This window comes from Kogia breviceps, chromosome X, assembly GCF_026419965.1.
Source record: "Kogia breviceps isolate mKogBre1 chromosome X, mKogBre1 haplotype 1, whole genome shotgun sequence".
Lineage (NCBI taxonomy): Eukaryota > Metazoa > Chordata > Mammalia > Artiodactyla > Physeteridae > Kogia > Kogia breviceps.
In genome coordinates, this window is record NC_081330.1 from 133,087,979 (window position 1) to 133,115,969 (window position 27,991).

At 46.5% G+C, this 27,991-nt stretch overlaps 2 protein-coding genes across 7 annotated transcripts in view; one reads left to right on the forward strand and one right to left on the reverse strand.

Annotated features, from left to right (window-relative positions):
• The first annotated feature begins 103 nt into the window (after positions 1 to 103).
• On the forward strand, positions 104 to 27,908 carry ARSL (arylsulfatase L). 6 transcript variants are annotated; one of them, XM_067023295.1, is made up of 12 exons: positions 437 to 547; positions 5,482 to 5,526; positions 6,119 to 6,280; positions 8,081 to 8,202; positions 10,937 to 10,961; positions 11,172 to 11,294; positions 13,886 to 14,309; positions 15,781 to 15,917; positions 19,317 to 19,451; positions 19,827 to 19,989; positions 22,175 to 22,296; positions 27,023 to 27,908. In XM_067023295.1, the coding sequence occupies exons 6-12, from the start codon at positions 11,174 to 11,176 to the stop codon at positions 27,376 to 27,378; spliced, it is 1,458 nt and encodes a 485-aa protein (XP_066879396.1). In that variant the 5' UTR covers positions 437 to 547; positions 5,482 to 5,526; positions 6,119 to 6,280; positions 8,081 to 8,202; positions 10,937 to 10,961; positions 11,172 to 11,173; the 3' UTR covers positions 27,379 to 27,908. The 6 variants fall into 6 exon arrangements, with proteins under 6 accessions (XP_066879391.1, XP_066879393.1, XP_066879392.1 ...); XM_067023290.1 differs by lacking the exon at positions 10,937 to 10,961 and having other exon boundaries at positions 104 to 547; XM_067023292.1 differs by lacking the exons at positions 10,937 to 10,961; positions 27,023 to 27,908 and adding an exon at positions 24,914 to 25,124 and having other exon boundaries at positions 104 to 547.
• The window catches only part of GYG2 (glycogenin 2), a 47,046-nt gene continuing 41,050 nt past the window's right edge, over positions 21,996 to 27,991 (reverse strand). Inside the window, exons 11-12 of the transcript XR_010838591.1 lie at positions 24,867 to 25,016; positions 21,996 to 22,681 (exon numbers count right to left, since the gene is read on the reverse strand). The gene's annotated coding sequence lies outside the window, so the exon portion shown is untranslated. The remainder of the gene's footprint in view (positions 22,682 to 24,866; positions 25,017 to 27,991) is intronic.

Here is a 27,991-nt window from a genome sequence, read left to right on the forward strand (position 1 = left end):
TAGTCAGAGCTATTGTCTGTCTTTTTATTGTGCAGGCGGATGCCAGAGGGGGCAGAAACGCATTTCAGGACTGTTCCAGAGAGATTTTCAAGGTAACTGCTTTCCTGCTTTGAGACGCGGCCAGCAAACGCCCCGTGTGGATTGACCAAAGGCCAGGCGGGTTTCAACCTTCTTGTGAACGAAAGACTCCCCGTTTGCAGCCAGAGGTGTCAGAGATCCCTCTGCAAGTGTTACAGTTTGTAAATGAGAACAGAAGGTCTTCTGTAGAAACCCGAAAAGCACGGACAGCAGACGCCAGGGACTTCCCGGCCCCGTCTCCGGACAACCTAACTTGGTGTCAGTACAACCCTTGTTGCTTTGAAGAGCGAATCAGCCGGCGCATGCGTGGACCGGCAGTGAATCAGCCGGCGCATGCGTGGACCGGAGAGAGGGCCTTGACTCAGCGCTGAGATGGCGTCTCCTGGCAAGAGGACCCGGAAGCCTGGTCCCGCGGAGAAGCAGCCGTTCGCTTACTTGCAGCTGGCCTGGCCCGGGGACAGCCCTTCAGGTAAGCGGCTTTTCTTGAGATGCTGGCGAGGCATCTCCAGCCCAGCCAGCCACCCTTGGCAGCCTCCCTAAGTACATGTGGCTGCAGGGCACGCTGCAGCCTCTGGCCGTATTTTACAGGCAACTTTCTGAAAAACGGAAAGCAAAGATATCCATGTCAGACTTTTTTAGCCTTGGGTGGTTTCTACAAGGGATGCAGAATTAAGTTCAGAAAGAGAGCGAATGTAACTACACGAGGTGCTAAGAGATTTTGGAGCGTGTGGGCTGGACGTTGAAGAGATGCTATGATTAGAAACTGAACCGGGTTTGGGAACAGGGCCCAAGTGTAGTGGAGAAATGAGACATGCTGCCTGGGGTCTGGAGGACAGCGGGGAACCAGGCGTTGTAATTCTTTCTCCCCTGGAACAGCATCAAAGGCTACGTTATGGGTAATACTTCAATTGCAGGGCTTTCTTTCTCTCTTTCTGTATCTTTTTTTTTTTTTTTTTTAATGGTCAAAGTACTTGACTTTTTTGGGGGGGTAAGTATTCCTTTTTTTTTTTTTTTTTTCAAATCTTTATCGGAGTATAATTGCTTTACATTGCCGTGTTAGTTTCTGCTGTATAACAGAGTGAATCAGCTGTACGTATACATACGTATGTCCCCATATCTCCTCCCTCTTGCATCTCCCTCCCACCCTCCCTACCCCACCCCTCCAGGTGGTCACAAAACCTGGAGTTGATCTCCTTGTGCTTATTGAGGTATAATTAGCAGATAACATGGTGAGAGTTTGCTCTGTACAAAGGGTCAGTTTGATACATTTCTGTGTTGCAATAAGAGTGCAACAATAGCTTAGCTAACACTGCTATCACCTCCAGTAGCTGCCATTGCTGTTTTGTGTTGAAAATAATTGAGATCTAGTCTCTTAGCAACATTGACAGTTAACATTACAGCAGTCTTGAGTGTAATCACCGTGGGGTGGGTTAGCTTTCCAGAATGTATCCACCTACATGGTACAAGTTTGCATCCTTCAACATTCTCCCACCCCCTGTGAACCACCACCCTACCCTCTGCTCTTTCTTTGTCTCTTGCTTATGGAAAGTTTTCTCTGCTAGCCAGGAGCCAGCATGAAGAAAGCATGCAGTGTTCTAAGGGATAAGATGCTGTGTTCATAGGAACAGAAGAATATGCTCCTTCCGTGTAGCTAAATATAGAGAGCCTATCGCTTGAGAGGTAAACCAAAGATTTGATAAAACTAAACCTCGTATGACATTTCCACCATGCTCAAGCGGCGTATATACACTCAACTCTAACCCACCAGTAGAACAAATATAACCAGTCACATTCCCCAGAAAAATCAGAAGAAGCCCATAATATGCTTTTTCTGGGGGAAAAAAAAAGATTAAAATACTTTATACTATATTATATTTTTTAATATTTTTATATATGATTATTGGGTATTATATATTTTATGTATACATGTATCTATACATACATATACATAAATGTATATTATTTCAGATATAAATACATATAAATAAAAATGTTCATCTAGACCTCCTGAGAGGTAAAGATTTGTAGCCAAAAATTGCAAAATGGAACACACGAAAGGGTAGGGCGAATGCCGATGGTATGACAAGAAAGCATTTCCAGCTTCCATCCTCTGCTGAATTTGAGCTATGCCATCGAAACTGTCTACATGTTAAAACAGGTCCAGTAGGCAAAGGCTCCAGTGTTCTGTCCTTCCAGCAGAGCGTGGAGTAGTTTCACCCACAACATACATATTGTATGAGTCCAACTCCATGACATTCTGGAAGAGGTCGAGTTATGGAGGCAGTAAAAGGATCAGTGGTTGCCAGGGGTTAAGATGGGAGGGAGGGACAAATAGGCAAAGCACAGAAGATTTTTAGGGCAGTGAAACTACTCTGTATGATACTCTAATGGAGCGGGGGAGGCACATGGCATCGTACCTTGTCCACCCATGGGATGGATAACACCAAGAACGAACCCTAAAGCTAACTCGGCTTTGGATGATACAGAAAGCAAACAGACCCAATCACCATGCAACAGGTCACCCACCTGTACAGCAGCTACCGGAAGCGAAAAAGAGGCACCAAGCCAGGTAGCTCACACCTCACTAAAATCCTTCTTCGAAAAGTATAAGGTAAATCAACAGCCTGTGCCTTGCATGGTACGGTCACGGTAGGTCTCACCAGGAGTGATGGGAACCGTCAGGCTTTATCCCAACTGGAAACTTCCCCGCTACAGAGACGGCGCACAGAGAGCCATCCAAAGAAACCCGTCTGTGGGTTTCTTGCTGCCCAAGCCCTGTCCCAGTTGCATGCAGTGGTCGTCTGGCTGACCACAGGTGCACTGCCCTGTCCTTGTGCTGAGGAGGATGCAGCTTGGGGAGGTGTGAGAAAGCACCTGAATTGCAAGGGAGCTTGGAAGGAACCACCTCTGTCTTGTGGGCAAGGGCTAGTGTCCAGAGAACATGAAGAACCAGGAAACATCAGGCTAGCTCAGAAGGAGAAGGGTGGAAGCACACTGGGGCATTTCTCCTTGGAGAAGGCCCTGCATACAGTGGTCCACGCCACTGCACACACAGCCAGCCAGCAGCTAGTCTGCACCTTCCCAGGGGACAGCTTAGATGGAGAGGGTGTAACTCCGAAAGGCTGGATGCCCCCAGCTCGGAAGCTCACCCACCACGCGAGCCAACTTCTCTTCAAATAACTCATGAGCAGGGCTTCTGGGTCGCTGCAAAAGCGACCAGAAGGGCCACTGACCCCTAGGAGCCCCAAGTTGGCTTCCCTCATGTCTTCACGGTTCCTCATGGCCCCAAAGAGGCTGCCAGGGACCAGCATTTTTACTACACATAAGGTTGCCCAGTCACCCATTGACAGTCTACCTTTATTGGGTTTCCAGGGAAACAGAGCTAGAAAGTTAGCCCAAGGTCTGATTCTCATGCCTCAAGGGACAGGATTGCCAGTTACCTGCAGAAAGCAGCTGTTGTCACCAGATGGCTTTGTAGACAAGCAAATATACGTGTTCTTCCGCTTTCCTATTATTGTTTTGTAGGGACAGCAGCATACCACGCACTCTCTCTTGTCTCTTTTTTTATTTTTATTTATTTATTTATTTATTTATTTTTTTTTTTTTTTGCGGTATGCGGGCCTCTCACTGTTGTGGCCTCTCCCGTTGCGGAGCACAGGCTCTGGACGCACAGGCTCAGCGGCCATGGCTCACGGGCTTAGTTGCTCCACGGCATGTGGGATCTTCCCGGACCAGGGCACGAACCCGTGTCTCCTGCATCGGCAGGCGGATTCTCAACCACTGCGCCACCAGGGAAGCCCTTGTCTCTTTTTTTAAAATTTCATTTAAAATATATTGGATAAACAGAGAATGTGGTCCATCCACACAATGGAATATTATTTAGCCACATGACAGGGAATTGTGACACAGGCTACAACATGGGTGATCCTTGAGGACATTCACTAAGTGAAATAAGCCAGACACAGAAGGACAAATACTGTGTGATTCCACTCATATGAGGTCCCTGGAGTCTTCAGATTCATAGAGACAGAGAGGAGGATGGCGGTGTCCGGGGGCTGGGGAGCAGGATGGAGAGCGAGTGTTTAACGTGGACAGAGTTTCCGTTTGGGAAGGTGAACAAGTGCTAAAGACGGACGGTGGGGAAGGCTGCGTAGTGATGTGAATGAGCTTCATGTCACTGACCCGTGCACTTAAAAATGGTTAAGATGGGAAATTTTCTTATGTGTGTTTACCACAATCAAAAAACATTTTTAGATATGAATTGCAGATCATTTCATATCAATGTTTTACCACTTAATTTTGCATTTTCCTTTATACTCCTGCCTTCTATGTCAGGGATCAGGAATCTCTGGTCTGTTTGGCAAACTCTGCGTGTTTTTGGAAGTCAAGTTTAATTGGAGGACAGCAAGGCCAGTCTTCTGTATTGTCCGTGGCCATTTCCATGCTATGACAGCAGAGTGAAGTAGCAACAAGACCATCTGGGCAGAAAAGCCCGAAATATTCATATTCACCATCGGCTCTTGATAAACACACGTTCTACATTCTTTTTTTTTTTTGGCCGTGCCTTGAGGCTTGCAGGATCTTAGTTCCCCGACCAGGGATTGAACCCCGGCCCCGGCAGTGAAAGTGTGGAGTCCAAACCACTGGACCACTAGGGAATTCCCTACATTTTTTTTTTTTTTTTTTTAAGTCACGTCAGGACTCAAACGCAAAGGCAGACACCCCCAACCAGCTGGTTTTTCCTCGTCAAGCTGGAGCAGAATTCCAACCAGGACGGAGCCACTCCAGCTCTGCCTACCTCCTATATTCTGCTCCCAGATACGCTGTTGGCACATTGGCTCCGTTTCACCCAAGGGCCTATCTCAAGGGCGTTCTTGGCTTCCTCAAGCTGAAACACGTTCCACTGGAGTGGAACATCCACTTTGTCCAGAGCTTGTGCAAGAAAGAGCCGTGAACCACGACCTTGGTGAGGCCCCAGCATTCCAGAACCTTCAGCGGAAACGTGGCTCTGCTTACTTGCTCCATGTATGGGATTCAAGATCCATCGGGACCAGACACGGTTTCTGGCAGCCACCCCTGGATCTAGAACACCTCGGGGACTTTCACCTACAGGGAGATACCTTGCTGTTCTGACAGAGCGCCTCGAAACCGACCACACTCTAACCTAAGCTAGAGATAACAAAATCCACGTTCTACGTTCTAAAGACAGTGTTCAGCATTTGTAAAGCTTTTTTAGTAGGGAAGAACATTCATTCCTTTATGAGTTTTTAGCAGTTAAGATGTTATTGATAGCATCAGAGAGAATCAAAGTTTCCCTTCTCGTTACAGACTTGCTATTTTACTTAACTGCGTTAGTTCATTTTCGGCTGCCTGTGTTAATATAAACCTCTTTGTTTCTTACAGGAAATACAAGGAAAGAGAGGACATGTTACATCTGGAACACTCTTGGTAAGATAGGATTATGGGCGATCGTTCATCTTCTCTGCGGGCCTCTGTGTTACTTCATGTCGCTTTCTCAGAATTCATTGACAGTGAACTGATCTTTCTCAATTAGTAATTGATCAATCCCCTCCCGACAGGGTTCACGATTAATATACATGTTCCATGCACCCTTTCCTGGGAGGTACTCCCCGGCCTCTACAGAAAGAATGCCGTCTCACTCTTCACAATCCAGCTGTTCGTCCAGCCTCGCTATGGGGCAGGCGTCTCGTTTTCCGGGAAGCCCACGACACAAATTCCATCGGGTTCAGATTTCCACCTTTATTTCATGATGCTGCCGGGGATTGGAACACCATTCTCCTGATGTTTGTTTGCTTTCCCAGGGTGGCATCCATAAAAGGATGAGTGGTTTTTAACTTTAAAAAAAAAAAAAAAAAAAGTAAGAAAGAGAGAGGAAAAAAAATCAAATGCCTAAGGGGTGTATCAAACTCTTCTGAAATGGGATGATAACATCAAAGTCCCCTAAAATAGTGAACCCAACTTCCCCCTCACAGAAGTAGTGTAAATTACATGGAAAGGAGCATGAAGCCTTGTTGGGTAGCTTGTTTTTCAGGAGCTGCCTGGCTCTGACCGTCGGTGTGCTTCTGGGTTTGAAGCCCTCAGCTTGCGGCAGTCTGTCTGGTGCCCGTCCAAATATCCTTCTCCTGATGGCAGACGATCTCGGCATCGGAGATGTCGGCTGCTATGGCAACAGCACCATAAGGCAAGGACCCGAGAATTGCTCATCTGACACCCCGCTGCAGGGGCCACTGATATCGCATGTGACCTTTGGTCTGGGCAATTCAAAGTATAACAGAATTGTACACACGTCATTTCTTTGAACGCCCTTAATCCCGCCTTCTTCCCGCACCTGCACTAACCCCAGCTCAAATGCATCCTGTGGATGCATAATCGCTTCGCTGTTAGGTATGATCTCCATCAGCACAGTCTCTGGTAGACAGTGGTTTTTAAATCCTTGCTCTTGGGCTTCCCTGGTGGCGCAGCGGTCGAGAGTCCGCCTGCCGACGCAGGGGACGCGGGTTCGTGCCCCGGTCGGGGAAGATCCCACGTGCCGCGGAGCGGCTGGGCCCGTGAGCCGTGGCCGCTGAGCCCGCGCGTCCGGAGCCTGTGCTCCGCGATGGGAGAGGCCACAACAGCAAGAGGCCCGCATACCGCAAAAAAAATTTAAAAAAAAAAATCCTTGCTCTTGCCTGTGAGCCAAAGAGCACTATCCAGTTTACCTCAGGCTCACACCTCGGTCCGTCGAGCCGCGTCCAGCCACTGAGGCACGATTTCAATGCTCCAGGATCAAAACCTCCGCTTCAGACGGGCCCTTGTGCTCCTCACGCCACGACGTGACGTGCCCACATCTGCCGTTGCTGACTCACCTGTCGTGAGATAAAGCCACCCCATCAGCCGGGTGCCTTCCTCCTCGTCCTTGAGTTGCCCACACGGGCGCCACCCTGGAGCTGCGTCTGAACCCCACCCTCACGTACCGCCGACGACGTGCCGGTAGCGTGGCGTCCAATCTTCCAGGCCGGATGAGCGCGTCCACACGGCGCTGCTTAAAAGGCCTAACCGACAGGGACCTACCGTGGAGCCCAGGGGACTCTGCTCCATACTCTGTAGCGACCTCGGTGGGAAAAGAAGCTGAAACAGCATAGGTGCGTGTGCGTGGAGAGCCGAGTCACGGCGCTGTAGCCCTGAAACTGACGCAACATGGCTCATCGACTTCAAGCTGATATAAAACAAAAAGTAACAAAAAGACTGTGAGTCCTAAGTGGGAAGTCACCCTGGACTCTCAGTTCTGGATCTTTCATCGTATCTGCCTCAGCCCCAGTGGTATATTGTGGAAACTTGGTAAATACGAGCGCAGTGGATATTTCTCTGATGTTCCAGAAGACATCTGAAGTTTTTCCACCACCTTTTTAAAAATTATTAATTGTTATTGGACGCCAGTTGCTTTACAAAGGTGTGTTAGTTTCTGCAGTATAACAAAGTGAGTCAGCTATAGGTGGACACACCGCCAACCTTTTTCAGATTTCCTTCCCATTTAGGTCACCACAGAGCACTGGGTAGAGTTCCCTGTGCTATACAGTAGGTTCTCATGGGTTACCTATTTTATACATAGTATCGATCACGTCTGTATGTCCATCCCAATCTCCCAATTCCTCCCACACCCCCCCTTCCCCCCGCTCAGTAACCATACGTTCGTTCTCAACGTCTGTGTCTCTGTTTCCGCTCTGCAAAGAAGTTCATCTGTGCCGTTTCTCTAGCTTGCACGTAGAAAAGAAAGCCTTCGGTGTTTGCTTTTCTCTGTCTGACTTCCTTCACTGCGTATGACAGTCTCTGGGTCCGTCCACGGCTCCGCGAAGCCGTTGCCTTTTGGTCCTTCCTAAGAACGCGTGCGTGTGTTCATGGGTGACTGGCGGGTTTTCTGTGGAGCGGGACGTCACTGTGCTTATGGAAACAGCGTCCGTGGGTGTGTGCTGAGGGGTAAAGCAGCTCACGTTTCCGTCTGTAGGACCCCGAACATTGACGGCCTCGCCGCGGCCGGCGTGACGCTCACCCAGCACCTCGCCGCTGCCTCTGTGTGCACCCCGAGCAGAGCTGCGTTCCTGACGGGCAGGTACCCTCTCCGATCAGGTCGGTCCGTCCTTCTGTCTGACCGCACGGGGCACACGAGCATGCTGCTCTTCACTGAGCCTGGCTGGATTCTCCAGTACAGCGGGGGGAGGATGCTTCAAGCCCCCCCATACTTTTGACCGTCAGGTTGGAGTCAGTAAGAGCTACAGATGATGAGGTGACACGGGTAGAACCTGGTGCATTTGACTGTCCCCTGTGATGTGGATGTAACCAAAGAAGGCAGGTGTTGGCAGGCTTTTTCTCTAAAGGGCAAGATACGAAATACTTCCATCTTTGTGGGCCACAGAGCCTGTGATACAACCACACAAGTCTACTGTTGTAGCTTGCAAGCATCTGTCGACCTTACATACACAAATGAGCATGGCTGTGTTCTGATAAAACTTTATTCATGAACACTGAAATTTAAATCTCATATAGTTTCATATGTTATGAAACATACTGCTTCTTATTTTTTCCCCAACCGTTAAACAAAACGTACAGAACCATTCTCCACCTTACAGGGGTTATGCAACGGGTGGTAGGCAGCATTTGCCCCAGGGAGGCATGGCTTTTCAACCCCTAGTATAACATACATAAAAATCTACCCCGAGGGATATTAAGGGACCTCACAGGCAATATCATGACTCTGGTTGTGCAAAAGTTTAAGTAACCAAATTCGTTTAATCTGAAGAAGAAGAGCTAGGGGTCTCTGAAGATTCTTTTCACATGTCTGCCCACCCCGTGGAAAAGGAATTTCTTTTGCTCTCTGTGGCCCCAAGAAAAAGATCTGAGAACTCGGAATGATTTTCAAGAGGGAAATATGTCGACAGAATATTTCTCCCATTCCACCACAGGGGCTCCCAAATCATCTTCTTTTGCATGAAAAGTCACGCAGATCTTTTGTTATAAAGTTCTGGGGGGTTTGTTTGGTTGGTTTTTGGTTTTGGTTTTAGTTTTGTTTTGGGGGGGCGGTTTTTGGTTTGTTTTCTTTTGTTTCTTTGTTTTTTGGCTTTTTTGTTTTCTTTTGTTTGTTTTTGGGGGGTTGGGGGGTTTTTGTTTTGGGGTTTTGTTTGTTTTTCAGAGGGGTTTTGAGGGTTTTTTTGGTTTTTTGTTTGCCTGTTTTGGCTTTGTTCTGTTTTTTTCTCCCAATCTTCTGTCTCCCTGGGGATTTGGGTAGAAAGTAGACTAAAAGTTTGAAAGTCTGTATGATGTCTTTCTGCCCTTTGACCCTGAGGTTGACTCCTGGAAGTAGGGACAGACTTCAGACCCTATATCAGTCAGAGTTCTCCAGAGAAATAGAATCGACAAGATCTGTCTATCTATCTATCTATCTATCATCTATCTATGTCTCATTTATCTATCCATCTATCATCTATCTATCCATCCATCTATCATCTATCTATCATCTCTCTATGTATCCATCTATCATCTAACTATCATCTATCTATCTATCTATCCATCTATCATCTATCTCTCCATCTATCAATCTATCAGCTATCTATTTAGGATCTACCATCTCTGTCTCTTACTCTGTAAAGAGATTTATTTTAAGAAACTGGCTAGGGTGGCTGTGTGGTTGGCAAGTCCAGAATCCTCAGGGCAGGACAGCAGGCTGGAGACGCAGGTGGGATCTGGTGTTGCAGTCTTGAAGCGGAATCCCTCCTGTGTCTGGAAACCTCAGCTTTTGCCCTGGCGACCGCCAACGGACTGGATGAGGCCACCCACCTGCACGGGGGTCCCCTCCTTTAGTTGAAGCCGATTGATTGCAGATGTTATAACCAAATCTGCAAAAGACTTTCACAGCAACACCTAGACCCATGGACTAGTGTTTGCATGACTGGGGACCATAGCCTGGTCAAGTTGACCCATCAGAGTGACCCACAGAGACCCTCCTATAAATAGTTCTCTGGGACCTACTCAGGGAAGAATAAATCCTGGACAACATAAGCTGAAACACCCCAACTTTCTTTGTCCTGACCAAGAACTATTTGGTTTTCACTAGCCTTCATTGAACCAGACGCATTCGTGAGGTTTTGGAAAATCTCAGAATTCTCCACATTCCCAAAGCATGGTCACTGAGAACTTCATTCGCTCTTTGAACCAAGTGGATCCTCTCTGATCGGACTGAGCTGCGGTCATCAAAAAGGTCTAGGAGGCAAAGAGCATCTTCTAAATCACTGGTTCTCAGCTGTACACTGCAGAGCTTTATAAAAATATTGAAGCTACATTTTTAAATGATTGGGTAGAGGTCCCGGATCTCTCAGGGTCAGGGTGCATTATATCCGCAGTTCCCTACCTCTTCAGCACATTAGAATCATTTGGGGGGACCTTGTAACCATTCCAGATTCCACCCCGGACCAACTAATATCACAATCTCTGGGGGGATACGATAACCAGGTGTCAGGATATTTTGGAAACCCCTCCCATGATGCCAATGTGCAGACCAGTTTGAGAAGCACTGGACTCTATCAAGAGTTTGGTGAAGGGCTTCCCTGGTGGCGCAGTGGTTGAGAGTCCGCCTGCCGATGCAGGGGACACGGGTTCGTGCCCCGGTCCGGGAGGATCCCACATGCCGCAGAGCGGCTGGGCCCGTGAGCCGTGGCCACTGAGCCTGAGCGTCCGGAGCCTGTGCTCCGCAACGGGAGAGGCCACAGCGGTGAGAGGCCCGCGTGCCGCAAAAAAAAAAAAAAAGAGTTTGGTGAAATCATAAAATCATTTTAAATTCTGTTTTCCTTTTCATTGAATTCTCTTTCAGCTTACAACCTTCACACAGCAGGACGGTAAGTCTTCTCACTAACATGTTCAATTAATGAATCATTTCCTTTGCTGACAAAAATAAAGCCCAGGAGGCCAACCCATGTTGGAAGTAGATTTCCAGCTGAATTTTGAATAATGGAGATATCCACCAAATGTTCTAAGTTAAAGTGATAATAATGATGATACAAATCGATGTCTGATTGTAACATTTCTTTGAAAACGATTGATCAAAGGTATGGTGTCCAGTAATGGTTATCGTGTTCTCCAGTGGACGGGCGTATCTGGAGGACTTCCACCAAATGAAACAACTTTTGCAAAAATATTGAAAGATAAAGGCTATGCCACTGGACTCATAGGTATGGACATTTTGTAAGTGTTAAGCACGTTACTCTTTTTTTAACATCTTTATTAGAGTATAACTGCCTTACAATGGTGTGTTAGTTTCTGCTTTATAACACAGTGAATCAGCTATGCATATACATATATCCTCATATCTCCTCCCTCTTGTGTCTCCCTCCGTATCCCACCCCTCTAGGTGGTCACAGAGCACTGAGCTGATCTCCCTGGAGTACATTACTTTTATAGGGAGGTTATAGTCAAGTAAGAAGTTTGGAAATGAAATAGTTGGGACACAGTGGGATTTCTCACTGGACAGAAAGCCCACGCATGCTGGAATCATGTTACTACCCACATTGCTTCGTGCAAAGTGGATGCTCAAGAAATATCAGCTTAATGACCTATTTGGCATTTCATACAATTTTCTGAGGCACCAGGATTTAAAAAATTAGAAGTTTTGGGGTGGAGGGAGACATAGGGAGGTTGGGATTGACATATACACACTGCTGTATTTAAAATAGACAACCAACAAGGACCTACTGTGGAGCACAGGGAGCTTTGCTCAATGTTACGTAACAACCTGAATGGGAGAAGAATTTGAAAAAGAAGAGATACATGTATATGTATAACGGAGTCACTGCTGTACACCTGAAACTAACACAACGTAGTTAATCCAGTGTCCTCCAATATGAAGTAAAAACTAAAAATACAACTGCAAACCATCTACAAGACAGCTTTGGTGGCACCACAGGTGTGACAGTAACAAGTTTTCTTTCCACAGAATGCAAAATCCAGTTCCAAGCTCCTCACTGCAACCCACAGGGACTTCTAAACTAGATGACAAACAACAAGAATCAGGCAACTCACAGATATTTTAAACGATGATCAGGCGTAGAAAGATTGTAACGATATGCCAGTTCTGACTTTTTACTCAATACAGTGAAGAGTTTTATAAGCAGTCATTTCCTGAGGTATCCATACTAAGTCATGATGAAAGCAAAAATAAATCCATCAATGATCTTTCAAAACATTAGGATTTTTTTTGCTAATTTTACCAAATTACCAAAAATTTTCATAATGCTGTCTTTCCCCATTTCCTGCGTAGAAATGTGACTACACAGCTTAGAACCTTCCTCTCTGCTTCCATAAAGAGCAGGCTTATCTTCCTATACGTCAACAAACCACTTACGTCATGTGTAGAATGACTTAAAATTAGGGACGGCGGTTTCTTGAAAGGGGCCCAAGGAGTCATGATCATTATCATGTTATGGTAATAAATGTTGCTAACAGCCTCCTTTGTTGATGAGAAAGAGCAAAGCTAACTCTTTAGCTCTTTGAGTATAGAATCCAATAGATTCGTGGATATTCCTCGGGAAATCACATGAGGTTTTCTGGGTGACGGACGCCATTGGGCTGCTGAGAAGGTACTCAGAGGGTATCAACACTCCAGCAGTGACAGCTAATCACCTGCCACGGATTGAACACGACACGTGGGGTCTGCAAAACCCGTCACCCACCACCGCCCTGACTATGATTATAATGAATTAGCAAAGGGACGGAGGATTCTGAAGTCTGGAAATCTTTTGTTCACGCTGGTCACATCAGATGGAATTTTCTAGAGCAGTTTGACCACTGTGTGCCTTGACTACTGCTCTCCTGTAGACAGTTGCAAAGTCAGGTTGGAGTCGACTGAATAAGCGTCACCAAAGATGGCAGGTCCTAAATGCTGGAACCTGCAAATATAACCTTACATAGGAAAAAAGGGTCTTTGCAGATGTGATTACGTGAAGGATCTTGAGATGAGGAGATGATCCTGGATTATCCAGGTTTCCTTATATACAAGGACAAGGGTCCTTTCAAGGGGGGAGACAGACACGTATCTGACTACCAAGAGGACACAGTGAGACCATTGAGGCGGAGACGGGAGGGAGGCGGTCACGAGCCCGGGGACGCCTGGAGCCCCCAGAAGCTGGGAGAGGCGGGAAGGACCCTCCCCTGGAGCCTCAGCACTTTCCAAGTAGACAGGAATGGGACCTTATTTGGAAAGAGGGTCTCTGCAGATGTGATGCAGTGAAGGATCTGAGATGAGGTCCTCCTGCAGGAGGGTGGCGCTACATCCAGTGACAGGGTCCTTCTAGGAGACAGAAGAGGAGAGACCCAGACACAGAGGAGAAGCCCCGGGAAGACAGAGGCAGAGGCGGGAGGGAGGCGGCCACGAGCCCAGGGACGCCTGGAGCCCCCCAGAAGCTAGAAGAGGCGGGAAGGAGCCTCCCCTGGAGCCTCTGCAGGGAGCACGGCCCTGCCCACATGCCTTGATTTTGGACTTGCTCTCCAGAACTGTGAGAGCATAAATTCCTGTTGTTTCAAGCCACGAAAGTTATGGTACTTTGTTCCAGCGGCGCAGGAAATGCTGCCACGCAAGGTCCTCCTTCCCTTGAAGTGACCTGACCAGGCTGCGGTACAAACAACAGCAAACACTACCCCCACCCCCTCTACATCCCCACATCACCCCACCACCCAGCAGAGAGCCTAGAACTTGGCAAGCACACCCTACCTGCTCCCCCAGGGCTGATCGGACCGTTGTCACGTGTGCATACTTCTTGCCTTTCAGGAAAATGGCATCTGGGTCTCAACTGTGAATCGTCCGACGATTACTGCCACCACCCGCTCAGCCACGGCTTTGACCATTTCTACGGAATGCCGTTTTCCATGATGGGAGACTGTGAGCCCTGGGAAATGTCTGAAAAGCGTGCCGGCTTGGAGCATAAACTCAACGTCTGCTCGCATGTCATGGCTTTGGCCGCCTTCACGCTCACCGTTGGGAAACTCACCCGCCTGGCAGCGGGCTCCTGGACTCCGGTCATCTGCTCGACCATCGTGGCCCTCTTGTTCTTCACGACCTCCCGTTTCATGGGTGCCCTGATTGTCCACGCGGACTGCTTTCTGATGCGAAACCACTCCATCACCGAGCAACCCATGTGCCTTCAAAGGACGACGGCCCTTATGCTCAAGGAGGTCTCATCCTTTGTCAAAAGGTGAGCGTCAAAGGCGGCTTCAGGATGAAAAGGAATTCGGAATCTGCTTCTTCTGTCACGGGTACTGGCGTGGTGAGACGGTCCCAGCTCAGAAAGACATTTCTTGGTAAAATGGGGCATAAATGATGTTCCCTGGAACTCCACTGGATCCATTGTCAGCTGAAATTTGCTGCTGTTCCTTCTTATTTTAGAGCCAGACCAGGGACTTCCCTGGGGGTCCAGTGGGTAGGGGTCTGAACTCCCACCGCAGGGGGCACGGGTTCTATCCCCGGTCCACAAGCCACGTGGCACGGCTAAAAAAAAAAAAAAAAAGAGCCAGTCCAATTCTTTGAGCACCCCTGGTTCCCGCAGGGGTGGTATCTAATGAACATATGAAACTGAATCACCTGTGGGTTTTGCAATAAATTCTAAGTATGTTTAAGGCTCTACCATCAGGACCAAGTGGTCCTGTGGCTAAGTACAGCCTGGATGTAAGTGTGAATGACAGTGACAAAGAGACTTACCAGGAGGGACACAACGGAAAGCTACACCAAACAGACGCCACTTCGTGCTCCCCAGAGGGGCTCCGGGAAAGTGGGTGACTCCATGGAACCTCAGCTTACCCGGGTGGTGATCATGTTCTGGGACATTCTTAGAGAGTTCTTGAAGGAATTGCCAAATATGGGTCAGGTCTGAAGCAAATACTTTGCTTTCAAATTAAAACCAGCTAACCTGATGTGTCCTTATTAAGTCTGAGAGCTTCACCTTTGCTTCTGTCCTTTAAGGGTATAGATGAGACCATAAGGATCAGGGGAAGATGAGGAATTGTCTAGGTTGGGGAGAATGAACTTGAGATTGATAACCCCATATACATCATCTTGAAAGTGTGTTTTGCCATGACTATTCCACATCCTAAACTTGGTTGCATAAGAGCAGCTGTAAAGAAGACGGAATGTGCAAATCACTTATTCTTTCAGCTAAGTTTGAAATAGAAAAAAATATACTGAAATAACAATAAGATAAAAGTCAGACCAGATGGCATCCTGGTATTCTATTTTACTTTCAGTCCTCCGAAGTCCATAGAGTTAGGAAATGATAATCAGGAAGAAAAAGGCGTATAAAATCGGTGTGGAGGGAATTCTCTGGCGGTCCAGTGGTTGGGACTCTGCCTTTCCACTGCAGGGGGCAGCACGGGTTCGATACCCGGTCGGGAAGCTGAGATCCCACGTGCTGTGGCACGGCCAAAAAATAAAAAATTAGTGTGGGCTTTTCAAAAGACTTTAGAAGGAAGAAAGCCATCACACTGAAGATTCTCTGACACAGGAGCATGGTGCCGTGGAACAGATCTACACATTTCCTTCTGGTGGGTAGAGCAGCAAAGTCATGTATCTGAGTAAGGACGTGACAATGGAGATCTGTATTTAGCATCTGTAGGAGCTCAATCTCAGGTTGACCAAAAAAACAACTCCCATCACATTGTATCTACTTTCAGAAACAAGCAAGGACCTTTCCTCCTCTTCGTGTCCTTTCTACATGTCCACACCCCTCTCATCACTACCGAGAACTTCCGAGGGAGGAGTCCCCATGGGCTGTACGGGGACAACACAGAAGAGATGGATTGGATGGTGGGTAGGTACCTTTTCCAGGTGAGAAAGTGATGGTTCCTCGTCCAGAAACTGCAGGAGGGAAGGATGTAAAGAATGAGAAGACCAGACTGGTGAAGGTTACCGATAGGAGGGGCTTCCTTTGAATGTCAGGGGTCCTCCTCACTTTTGTGTTTTATTTCTCTTTCTTGAATGGGTTGATTTTCTCTTTTCCCCCCAGGAGAATGTAAAATGCCTGTGGGTTGGGACTGCCTTGCCTCCTCCTCCCACGGCATCCCCTGGGTTTAGAACAGTGCCGGGTGAAAACAAGTGGACCTTTCCTGACTGAGTCAGGGCTTGAATGCCTGTGTGGGTGCAGATGCAGCCACTTTGCTGGTTCTCCGACAAGGGCTCGGTACCCCTGGGTTTCCATGGTGAGGAGCTGCAGAGTAACCATCCTCAGAGAGTTTCGAGAAAATGTACCTTAAAGAACCTTTCCACAGCGTCATCTTGGAGTAAAAAGTATGATTTCGGTGAACTGTTGGGGAAAATGAGACAAATTGGAAGACAGGTGTGCAATTACTCATGTCAAATCTCTTCCCCGGAGGGCCCGGCCCCGATCCCTTCGAGACAAATTCACTCATCTTTGGGTAGAAAAGATTAAGAATGACTGGGAAATATAGGCTGTTTTAGGTGACGTCAAACATTGAGTGTTTAAAATGGAATTTCCAACACCACAGTTTGGGAAAAAATATTTTAAACGAATAAATGTACAGATGTAGGTAATCGAATAAGTGTTGAATGATAAAGACTGAAATTTTACAGTACAGAGTTAAGAACCTATAAGTTCATCCAGATAAGGAACTCTTCGTGAGATACATTTAGAGAATCGTTTCTTTTTTAAAATTTTTTATTAGAATGTTGTTGATTTACAATGTCGTGTTAGTTTCTGCTGTACAGCACAGTGAATCAGTTATACATCTACATATATCCCCTCTTTTTTAGATTCTTTTCCCATGTAGGCCATTACAGAGTATTGAGTGGAGTTCCCTGTGCTGAACAGCAGGTCCTTATTACTTACCTACTTTATGCATAGTAGTGTGTATATGTCAATCCCAGTCTCCCCGTTTATCCCTCCCTCCTGCCTTCCCCTCGCCTTTGGTAACCATAAGTCTGTTTTCTACATCTGTGACTCTATTTCTGTTTTGTAAATAGGTTCATTGTATCGTTTTCTTTTTAGATTCCACATATATGATATTTGTCTTTCTTCTTACTCACTTCACTTAGTTTGATCATCTCTAGGTCCATCCATGTTGCTGCAAATGGCATTATTTCATTCTTTTTTATGGCTGAGGAGTATTCCATTGTATATATGTACCCCATCTTCTTTATCCATTTCTCTCTTGATGGACACTTAGGTTGCTTCCATGTCCTGGCTATCGTGAACAGTGCTGCTGTGAACATTGGGGTGCATGTGTCTTTTCGAATTATAGTTCTCTCCGGGTATATGCCCAGGAGTGGGATTGCTGGGTCATATGGTAGCTCTCTTTTTAGTTTTTTGAGGACCCTCCATACTGTTCTCCATAGTGGCTGCACCAGTTTACGTTCCCAACAACAGTGCAGGAGGGTTCCCTTTTCTCCACACCCCCTCCAGCATTTGTTGCTTGTAGATTCTTTTAATGACGGCCATTCTGACCGGTGTGAGGTGATACCTCATTGTAGTTTTGATTTGCATTTCTCTGATAATTAGCGATGTTGAGCATCTTTTCATGTGCCTGTTGGCCATGAAGAATCTTTTCAATGTCTCCCCTTTCTCTTTGTCCCAATTCAAAACTCAGCCAAGCAACTGAATGATACATTTTTTTAACAAAAATCATTTAGAATGTAGCTTGGTGGAGCTCAGATTATTAGGGCAGGGAAACTCTTCTATCTGACACTATAATGCTGGACACAAGACGTTGCACGTTTATCAAAACCCACAGAACGCACAACACAGAGAGTGGACCCTAATGTAAACTATGGACTTTAGTTACTAACAATGTACCAATATTGACTTATCAATTATAACATTGTTCAGCTAATCTATAAACCTAAAACTGTTGCTAAAGCCAAAAGCTATTAATGAAAGGAGAGGAAAATCAATAGGGATACAAATTTTAAAATCCTTTTCCAAAAGAAAGCAACTAAAGAGGAAGAAATGGCCAAAGTACAGATGGAACAAAGAGAAAAAAAATTAAAAGCAAAAAACAAACAAACAAAAAGAAGCAATAGGGTCGATTTAAAACTAACCATATAGGGCTTCCCTGGTGGCGCAGTGGTTGGGAGTCCGCCTGCCGATGCAGGGGACACGGGTTCGTGCCCCGGTCCGGGAAGATCCCACGTGCCACGGAGCGGCTGGGCCCGTGAGCCGTGGCCACTGAGCCTGCGCGTCCGGAGCCTGCGCTCCGCAATGGGAGAGGCCACAACAGTGAGAGGCCCGCGTACCACAAAAAAAAAAAAAAAAAAAAAAACAAAACCGTATAGAGACTTCCCTGGCGGTCCACTGGTTAGGACTCCGTGTTTCTACCTCAGGAGGCCCAGGTTCAATCCCTGGTCGGGGAACTAAGATCCCACAAGCCGCAGCATGGCCAAAAAAAAAAAAAAAAAAAAAGCAGACCTGGTCAGACTGTATAAAAAAGCAACACCCAAACACCAAAGAAATACACTCGTTTTTTTAAATCTGTAACTTTTAACCAACCGCCTTCACCCGTTTTTTCCCACCCCTCACCCTCCCCTGCAGTAGCCACCAATCTGTTTTCTCTTTCTGTAGGTGTGGCTTTTCGGATCCCACATATAAGTGAGATCACAGACTATTTGCCTTTCTCTGTCTGACATATTGCACTGAGCGTAATGCCCTCAGGGTCCATGCATGTTGCTGCAAATGGCAGGATTTCCTTCTTTCTCAGGGCTGCATAATAGTCCGTTGAATGTATACACCACATTCTCTTTATTCATTCGTCCATCGATGGACACTTGGGTTGCTTCCGTGTCTTGGCTATTGTAAATACTGCTGCTATGAACCTGGGGGTACAGATATTTTTTTATGTGACTCTAAGACCCTTAAAACTGCCACTGAATACTATTTTATCAGCGTCCTTCCTAGCCCGTCCTGCCCCCTATCCTTTTTTCTCTGTAATCTTCTTTTGCCTCATTTTTAAGGGTTCACGACGTTGTCCTATGCAGCGTGTACACTTGTAGCTTTCCTGAAACTTTTTGGAAACAGGATTGGGCACATACAAAGACATACATCAATGTTAGATCAAGGATGCTTAGAATAGCACAGTTATATTACTGCTGACTCCCACTATGCTTTAACACTACAGACTCATTTTAATGAAGTGTTCCAAAAATTTGGTTTAAGAGCTTCTTCTATTTTGACGGGTACAAACGCATCTATTCTTTGCAGGGCAGATCCTTGGTACTTTGGACACGGAAGGTCTGACCAACAGTACCCTCATTTATTTTACGTCGGATCACGGGGGATCCGTAGAGGCTCGGTTTGGAAACAATCAATATGGTGGCTGGAATGGGATATATAAAGGTAAGGGCGAGACGTTTCCAGATCCATGTGTACCGTCTTTATCTCTTCCCAGTAATTCCCAGCCCTTTCTCTGGAATGGGAGTTTACAAAGCAAAGTCAACAAAAACCAAAGGAACCCCAAGGGTTGCTGCGGTCAACAGAATAATGTCCCCAAAGATATCCATGTCCTGACCCCCGTGCGGTGGAAAACCAACACCCAGATTAATAAATAAAACAAAATCTGTGCTCTGCCGGGGAGGAGCTAAATGTCATCATGTAGTTAAAGAGGGAGGGAGAGAAAGAGAGATTTAAGACACATGGAAAGGTTAAATCACCCAGGTAAGCAACCACTTTGGATTTTCAATCACGTTCTTTCCTGTTCATGTTTAAACACAGGTGGCAAAGGCATGGGCGGCTGGGAAGGTGGGATCCGGGTCCCAGGGATACTGCGGTGGCCCGGGGTGCTGCCCGCCGGCCGCCTGATCCACGAGCCCACCAGCCTGATGGATGTCTTCCCCACCGTGGTCCAGCTGGGGGGTGGCCAGGTGCCCCATGACAGGTACGGAGCAGCCCAAGGAAGGCAGTTGCGTTTTGTGTAGAGCCAACATGTGTGTCAGACATCACTGTCACTTTTGTTGTGCATAAAACATCCGTGAGATCAGTATCTGGCAAAACGCTCATCATTCTCTGCTGGGGTCCAACGTCTGCTTCACTTTATGCACAAAATGTCCTTCCCTTCTCAGTCTTCAGTGGAGCCATTTGATTATAAGGACGATTGTCACTGAAATGCATCAATGAATTTACTAACAATTCATCACAAGAGATTCCTTTTGATGTAGTGTGGTAGGGACTTTTCATGATCCCAGTTTTTCTTATTTATTTATTTATTATTTTATTTATTTATTTTTGGCTGTGTTGGGTGTTTGTTGCTGCACGCGGGCTTTCTCTAGTGGTGGCGAGCGGGGGCTGCTCTCCGTTGAGGTGCGCTGGCTTCTCATTGCGGTGGCTTCTCTTGTTGCGGAGCACGGGCTCTAGGCGTGTGGGCTCAGTGGTTGTGGCTCGCGGGCTCAGCAGTTGTGGCTCGTGGGCTCAGCAGTTGTGGCTCGTGGGCTTAGTTGCTCTGCAGCATGTGGGATCTTCCTGGGCCAGGGCTCGAACCGATGTCCCCTGCACTGGCAGGTGGATTCTTAACCACTGCACCACCAAGGAAGCCCAATTCCAGTTTTTCTTCCTTTAAAAATTATAGAAAATTTGGGAGGAATAGAAAGAAAATAAAATTATTTTGTAAACTTGACAACGTAGAGATGAATACATAATTAAGTTATATCTATATACTACATATATTTAGATATATTTTATATTTTTTTATATATTTGTATGAAATATGTCAGTATATATATAGAGAGATATATGTACATATCTATATATATTTAGACACTTCATGCATGGACACACATTTTAATGGCTTTACAGTATTCTTTCAACTAACCTCTTACAGGTGGATATTAGCCCTGTGCTTTTTTGAAAAAAACTCTGGCTTTGTCATTTTACTGTCTGTCATAATTATCTTCTTAGTAAAAATCTCTGGACGTTGAATTCCTGGGTCAAAGTGTATGGCCATTTACTAAATCTCTTGGTACATTTTGTCAGATTGTTCCCTAGGAATTGCTACTGGCCGTATGTGAGAGTGTCTATTTTTAAAATAACAGAACTAAAAATCCATTTAATTTATACATGTAATTTATTATATATATAAACGACACATACAGTATGTGTGTATGCACATATACACATATGTGTGTTATCATTTCCATTGCTATCTCACCAGAGATGTTGAATATTACAGACCTTTAGTTTACATTCTCCTGTTTTCTCTTTTCTTACATTGAATATCATGTCTCTGGTTGATTTTTTTTTCTCCTAATTGGCTACTAATTTTTAACATTAATTTATAATATCTCATTTGTTTTAAAAATAAAAATTTGTCCATCATGTATATCACAAATGTATTTTGCTAGAAGATAAAATTCATCTATATATTTACATGTTTACATATGTAAACATGTGCGTATGTGTATATGAATACACGTGTTTGGAAATGAAATGATATATATTGTGTATATACATGGTGTATATATATATATGTGCTATATATATGGTGTATCTGCGGTATGCATGTATTTTATGTATATATGGTGGGTATATATATCATATATCTATGGTATATGTATATGGTGTGTATATATATAGTATATATTGTATATACAGTATATATAATATATAGTGTATCTACTGAATATATAATACATATAGTGTGTGTATATTATATATTGCATATAGTGTATATATGTATATTTGTATATAATGATATATATTGTGTATATAATGTATAGATTGTTAATATAATGATGAATATTGTATATATACACTATATATGCATATATATTTCTTTTATTCTATGTATTTATGAAATGATTCCAGGTCTTGTTGAAGAAAACCGCATATCCTATAACGACTCAAAGCTCAAAGCGATATAAAACCAAGCAGGTGTTTCCACTTTGTTCACCTGTTTGTGCCTCTTCAGAATAAGGCTGGGGGGACCGTTTCTTCAGCCGAGCAAGCTGGACCCTCCGAGGTCTTTTAGCCCGAGGCGCTGTGTGCTGGCGGGTGGTGCCCTGGGCTCGTTAAGGCTCGCGCCCACCTTCCAGCAGCCCCGCCCTCAGTTCCTGCGCTCCTGCCTGTAGGGTGATTGACGGCCGGGACCTGCTACCCTTGCTCCTCGGGACGGCCCAGCACTCCGACCACGAGTTCCTGATGCATTACTGCGAGAGCTTCCTGCACGCAGCCCGCTGGCACCAACGGGGCAGTGAGTAGCCTGAACGGGGGGGAGTCATGGCTTGGCCTCCGTTCTCCTTTTCTGCTCCGTTACGGCTTGCAGTTCCGCACGAGCGCCTTTCTTTCCTTCTTGGCGGTCTTTTTCTTCTGATCTGATGCCGGCAACATCCTTTAGCTGTCGGTCATCCGGCGGTGATAGGAAGGGAATTCTATGCTTTAGGCTACGGCTATGGCTTTCCTGTCCCCCAGCCCCGTGAGGGGAGGTGCAGCTTTTATCATGTCACACGCACGCACTTGTACACACACGGGTGTTGCAACCTGATTCTAACCTTTCCAGTCTGTCCTCTTAATCCGTATTTGCTTTCCATGTGTCTTAGCTTCTCGACACCATCTCATACCTGTTATATTAACGACAACTGTGTAAAACAAGCAGTAACATGTTTAGTGAATAATTTTTGCATCTCAAACTTTTCTGGGCTGTTTTGGCCCAACGGTCCTTTCAAAAGAATCGTAAAATCATTTGCAAGTATTTTTTTTAATCCCCCAGGAATATCAGTGGTCACTGTCTTCAATGTATAAATGATTTTGGGGGGGAAAGTGGTATCTTTACAATATCAAGTTTTCCCAAACTGAGTCATGTTATGTCTCTGCACTTCTTATTTAAAAACTATTTGTCTTACCAAGCACTTCATTCCCTTACCAAGTCATTTCACTGTGGTTTTTTTTTTTTTTTTGTGATATGTGGGCCTCTTACTGTTGTGGCCTCTCCCGTTGCGAAGCACAGGCTCCGGACGCGCAGGCTCAGCGGCCACGGCTCACGGGCCCAGCCGCTCCACAGCATGTGGGATCTTCCTGGACCAGGGCACGAACCCGTGTCCCCTGCATTGGCAGGCGGATTCTCAACCACTGCGCCACCAGGGAAGCCCTTCACTGTGTTTTAATGGCTTCCATATTTATAGCTGGATTCTCCATCATCGTCTGACTGGAGTTGCTTGAGGTTTTCTGTTTCTATGAATCTGTTTCTTTGAATCTTTTTAAATCCAGCTCTTGGATTTACTGAACCACTGTATTTTTAAATTTTCTAACTGCTTGAGTTCTGCCTCTACCTTGGTCTGTGATAACAGACTTTCAGCTATTTGAGTTTCTTCTCTCTTCTTCATTTCTGTTTCTCTCTCTATTATTCTGCCTTGCCCTGACATTTTCTTCCTTTTTTTGTGTGGATTTGCCTCAAGGACTTGGCTTTCTTCCAGGGTTTGAGAAGGCCTATAGACCTCTTGCAGTTCAACTCACTCTTTTTTCTTTATGCCTCAAAACCATTCTCTGGACATGTCCAGCTGTCTAAAACAAGAATAAAAGAATACCTTTTGGAATCCCCCTTGTTTGAGGAAGTTACCAATAGATTTTTTAAAAATCTCCCTCCTTTTCCTGTCCATCCTTTTTAGTAGTATCATCTGGGATCATTTTTATTGCTACATTTTTGGGTTTTTAAGAATTACATATCATAGATTTCCTCTTTTAAGATTAAAAAAAAAAAAAACTTTCATTCAGGGACTTCCCTGGAAGTCCAGTGGTTAAGACTCCGTGCCTCCACTGCAGAGGGGGATGGGTTCAATTCCTGGTTGGGGAACTCAGATCCTGCATACCAGGGGGCGTGGCAAAAAAATGAAAAACTTTCATTCAATTACCTAGCACAATCTACAACTATTTTTGCTTACGGATGATTTTTTATTGCTACATTTTTACCCTTTTTAAACTTACATACTATAGATTCCCCCTTCTACGATTTTTTAAAAAAACTTTCATTCAATTGCACAGTTCAGTCTACCAGCATTTATGCTTAGGGATGATTTCTATTGCTACGCTCTTGATTTTTTAAAGTCACATATTATAGATTTCCCTTTTTAAGGGTTTTTCTAAACTTTCCTTCAGTTCCATAGCCCAACCTTCAAGCTCTGCTGTAAGTGGCACCGATACCTGGGATCAACATTCTTCCTCTTTTCCTTTACCCCTTGGCTGCCCCATTACTGAACCTCTCTTCTCTCAGTTATTGGGCAAATATCTCAATTTTTTTTCAAGGTAGATAGGGAGTGTGTTCCTACTATCTTTTTTTTTTTTTTTAACTCTTTGTTTTTCGGCCGTGCCACGCACCATGTGGGATCTCAGTTCCCCAACCAGGGATCGAACCCGCGGCCCCTGAATTGGGAGTGTGGAGCCCTAACCACTGGACCGCCAGGGAAGTCCCCTGTTCCTACTTGCCATGTCTCCTCGACAGCCCCCTCACCGGCCTCCCACTCCCATTGTCCACTTAGCCCTCCATGAAAACCTCTCCAGGACCACCCACCGTACCGATTCCTCCCTGTGACGTGAGCCAGCCCCTCCCCTTCTCTGGAACAAGAGCTCTGACCCTAGGAGGCCCCAGTCACCAAGCTCCAGCAGAACCATGCCCTGTGATTCTAGAACCAGGAGTTACTGCCGCAGGGCCTTTGCACGACCCATCCCTGCCATTGAGAACATGCTTCAGAAGGCTGACCATCCTCCGTTCTTGACCTTCACGTCCCGCATCCACTATTACCCCACCCCGCACCTTGGACACACACAAACCTCCACGTCCACCTCCCATCACCTGGACCGCTTGTATTTTCTGCCAGGCATTCGGCACTCTTGGCAGTCTTCTCATTCCTGGTGCGTGTTTACCACTGTCTGGCCTGAGTCCCCTCCCTAAGACTCTGTCTGTCTTCTCTCTGTACCCATCTGCTGAACAATGAAAACAATCACGGACATTGACTGAGTGTCCGCCCGATGCCAATGAACTCATTTTACTCTGAAAACCCCAGCAGATGACGATTCCTGCCCCCAGTTCACAGGTGAGAAAACTGACACTTGTTAAGACAGCAGGTCGCAGGGCTTCCCTGGGGGTCCTTTGGTTAAGGCTCCGCACTCCCAATGCAGGGGGCCTGGAGTTCCATCCCTGGTCAGGGAACAAGACCCCACATGCCACAGCTAAGACCCAGTGCAGCCAAGTAAATAAATATCAAAAAAAAAACAGGTCGCCATACATGCTTAGAAGGGAACAGAAGCCAGGGATTTTAATCGTGTTCCCATAAAAACACCAAGCCACAGCGGTGCCAGCCCGGGAAGCAGGGCTTGGGCAGGGCAATCTGGTGGTGTTGGGACAAAGGGAACGGGTTGCCCGTCTGAGCGTGGGTCTTGGTTGCCCACACCTGCCGGCTGCACGGGGGTCCCTGGCTTCCTTCTCACTCCTGTCCAGGTCCCAGGAGCAGCCCCAGCCCTGCCCCGTCTCCCTCCCTGGGCCCTGGGCCTCCTGGTCCAGGATCCAAGGGAACCCTCCCGCCTGGCCCTGGAAGAGGCACGGCCCCCAGAGTCGCCCACTCACTGCCCTCTGGTTACGCGTGTGGCTTCCCCGGACTGGCTGCCCTGCGAGGAAGCCGGGGATGCCAGAGGGAGAGGGGGGCCTCCTTCCCCGTGCAGCAGGAAGCCGCAGGGCTCAGGCTGTGCCCTTCTGGGTCTGACCCACGGCCGGGGGGCAATGCTGGTGTGAGGACAGCCGCAGTCTCTCCTTCCATTTGGTCAAAATCGCTTCCTGAGGCTGAGCTAGGTCTGGTGCCAGCTGACCTCTAGGCAGTACGTCTTCTCAGACGTTGGAGGGTGTCTGTTACAGATGGGCACTGCTCTCTCCCTCCCTTCTTTTTCTTCCTTCCTTCCTTCCTTCCCTCCTTTTCTTGGTGGAACCTTCACAGTTAGAGAGAAGCTTGGGAAAAACATCATAGAGAATTCACTTAGGAAACCACCGACCAGACACGTAATTCGTTCTTTTTTGTAAACAGCTCTGTGGTGCTGTCATTCACCATCTTAGCTTGGGCTGCCATAACAAAATACCACAGGCCAGGGAGCTTAAAATAACGCACACTTATTTCTCACAGTTCTAGAGGCTGCAAGTATGAGATCAAAGAGCCAGCACGGTCTGGTTCTAGGGAGGACTCTCTTCTGGGTCAGATTCGGCCACCTTCTCCCTGTGTCCTCATGGTGGGGGGAGAGAGAGCTCCGGCCTCTTCCTCTTCTTATAAGGACACGAATCCCATCCTGGGGGTCCCACCTTCACAACCTCGTCTACCCCTAATCACCTCCCAAGGCTCTGTCTCTTAATCTCATCACGTTGGAGCTCAAGGCTTCCACAGTGAATTTGGGGTTGAAGGGGTGGAGGACACACAAACATTCAGTCCATAACATTCACATAACCATAAAATTCACCCTTTTCGAATGTAAAAATTGAGTGACATTTATAGCACAGTCACAATGGGTGCAAACCTCACCGTCATCTAGCTCTATAACATTTTCACCACCTCCAAAATGAAACTCCAAACCCATTAAATACTCACTCCCCCCCCTCCCCCAGCCCCTGGTAACCATGAACCCACTTTCTGTGTCTGTGGATTGGCCTGTCCTGGACGTTTCCTATAAACGGATCACACACCGTGTGTCCTTCAGTGTCTGGCTCCTGTCTCTGAGCAGCCTGTGTGCAAGGTCCAACTGCATTATAGCCTGTGTCAGGGCTTCTCTCCTTTTCACGGCTGAGTCATATTCCACTGTGTGCGTGGACCCCATGCTGTGTATCCATCCATCACTTGATGGACGCTTGGGCTGCTTTCCAGCCCCTGGCACTCGTGAGTCACCCAGCCCTCCAGCAATGTGTCCTGTTTCTCCATGCCAACCCTCCCCAATTCTTGTCCTTCCTCCAGGAGGGGCAGTGTGGAAAGTCCACTTCGTGACCCCGATTTTCCACCCAGAAGGAGCCAGCGCCTGCTACGGGAGAGGGGTCTGCCCGTGCTTTGGGGACAGAGTAGCCCATCATGACCCACCGTTGCTGTTTGACCTCTCGAGAGACCCTTCCGAGGCTCACGCCCTCACGCCGGACACCGAGCCCTCATTCCATCAGGTGATAGAAAGCGTCACAAAGGCCGTGGCGGACCATCGCCGGACGCTCAGCCCGGTTCCACTGCAGCTGGACTTGCCGGACAACATCTGGAAGCCGTGGCTCCAGCCCTGCTGTGGTCGGTTCCCTCTCTGCTGGTGTGATCGGGAAGCTGACCCATAATAGCCGCCCCCACCCCCCCGGGAAAACTAGGTCCCTGCTCCCTAGAGATCTTCGTTGGGGTCAGAATGAAATGGCCTGAAGTCAAGCTGTCTGCTTGTGTGTGGGGCTGAATCTCTTCACCAACTCTAAAGAGAAAGTGTCACCGAACTCAGGTTCAGGTTCTCACGGCTCAGGAATGCAATACTAAATCGGTACAAATGAACGTATGTACAAAACAGAAATAGAGTCACAGACATAGAAAACGATCTTATGGTTACCAGCTGGAAAAGGGGGTGGAGGGATAAATTGGGAGATTGGGATCGACATATATACACGACTGTATATAAAATAGATAACTAATAAAGACCTGCTGTATAGCACAGGGAACTCCACTCAATACTCTGTAATGCCCTACATGGGAAAAGAATCTAAAAAAGGGTGGATATATGTACATGTATAACTGACTCACTTTGCTGTACACCTGAAACTAACACAGCATTGCATATTAACTATACTCCAATTTAAACAATTAAATTATTTTAAAAATAGAATCCATACTGAGAGACAAGTGTTGGGTGAAAAAAAAGATAGCTTTATTGAGGAAGCCATCAATCCTGAGGAGGTGGACTCATGT

What these genes read in the sequence shown, in the direction of transcription:
- ARSL (XM_067023290.1), top strand. Translation starts at nt 5,504, where the DNA reads ATGTTACATCTGGAACACTCTTG. An exon ending in GTCTCATCCTTTGTCAAAAG is followed by an intron (nt 14,310 to 15,780) that starts GTGAGCGTCAAA and finishes ATCTACTTTCAG; the next exon opens with AAACAAGCAAGGACCTTTCC. An exon ending in AGAGATGGATTGGATGGTGG is followed by an intron (nt 15,918 to 19,316) that starts GTAGGTACCTTT and finishes TATTCTTTGCAG; the next exon opens with GGCAGATCCTTGGTACTTTG.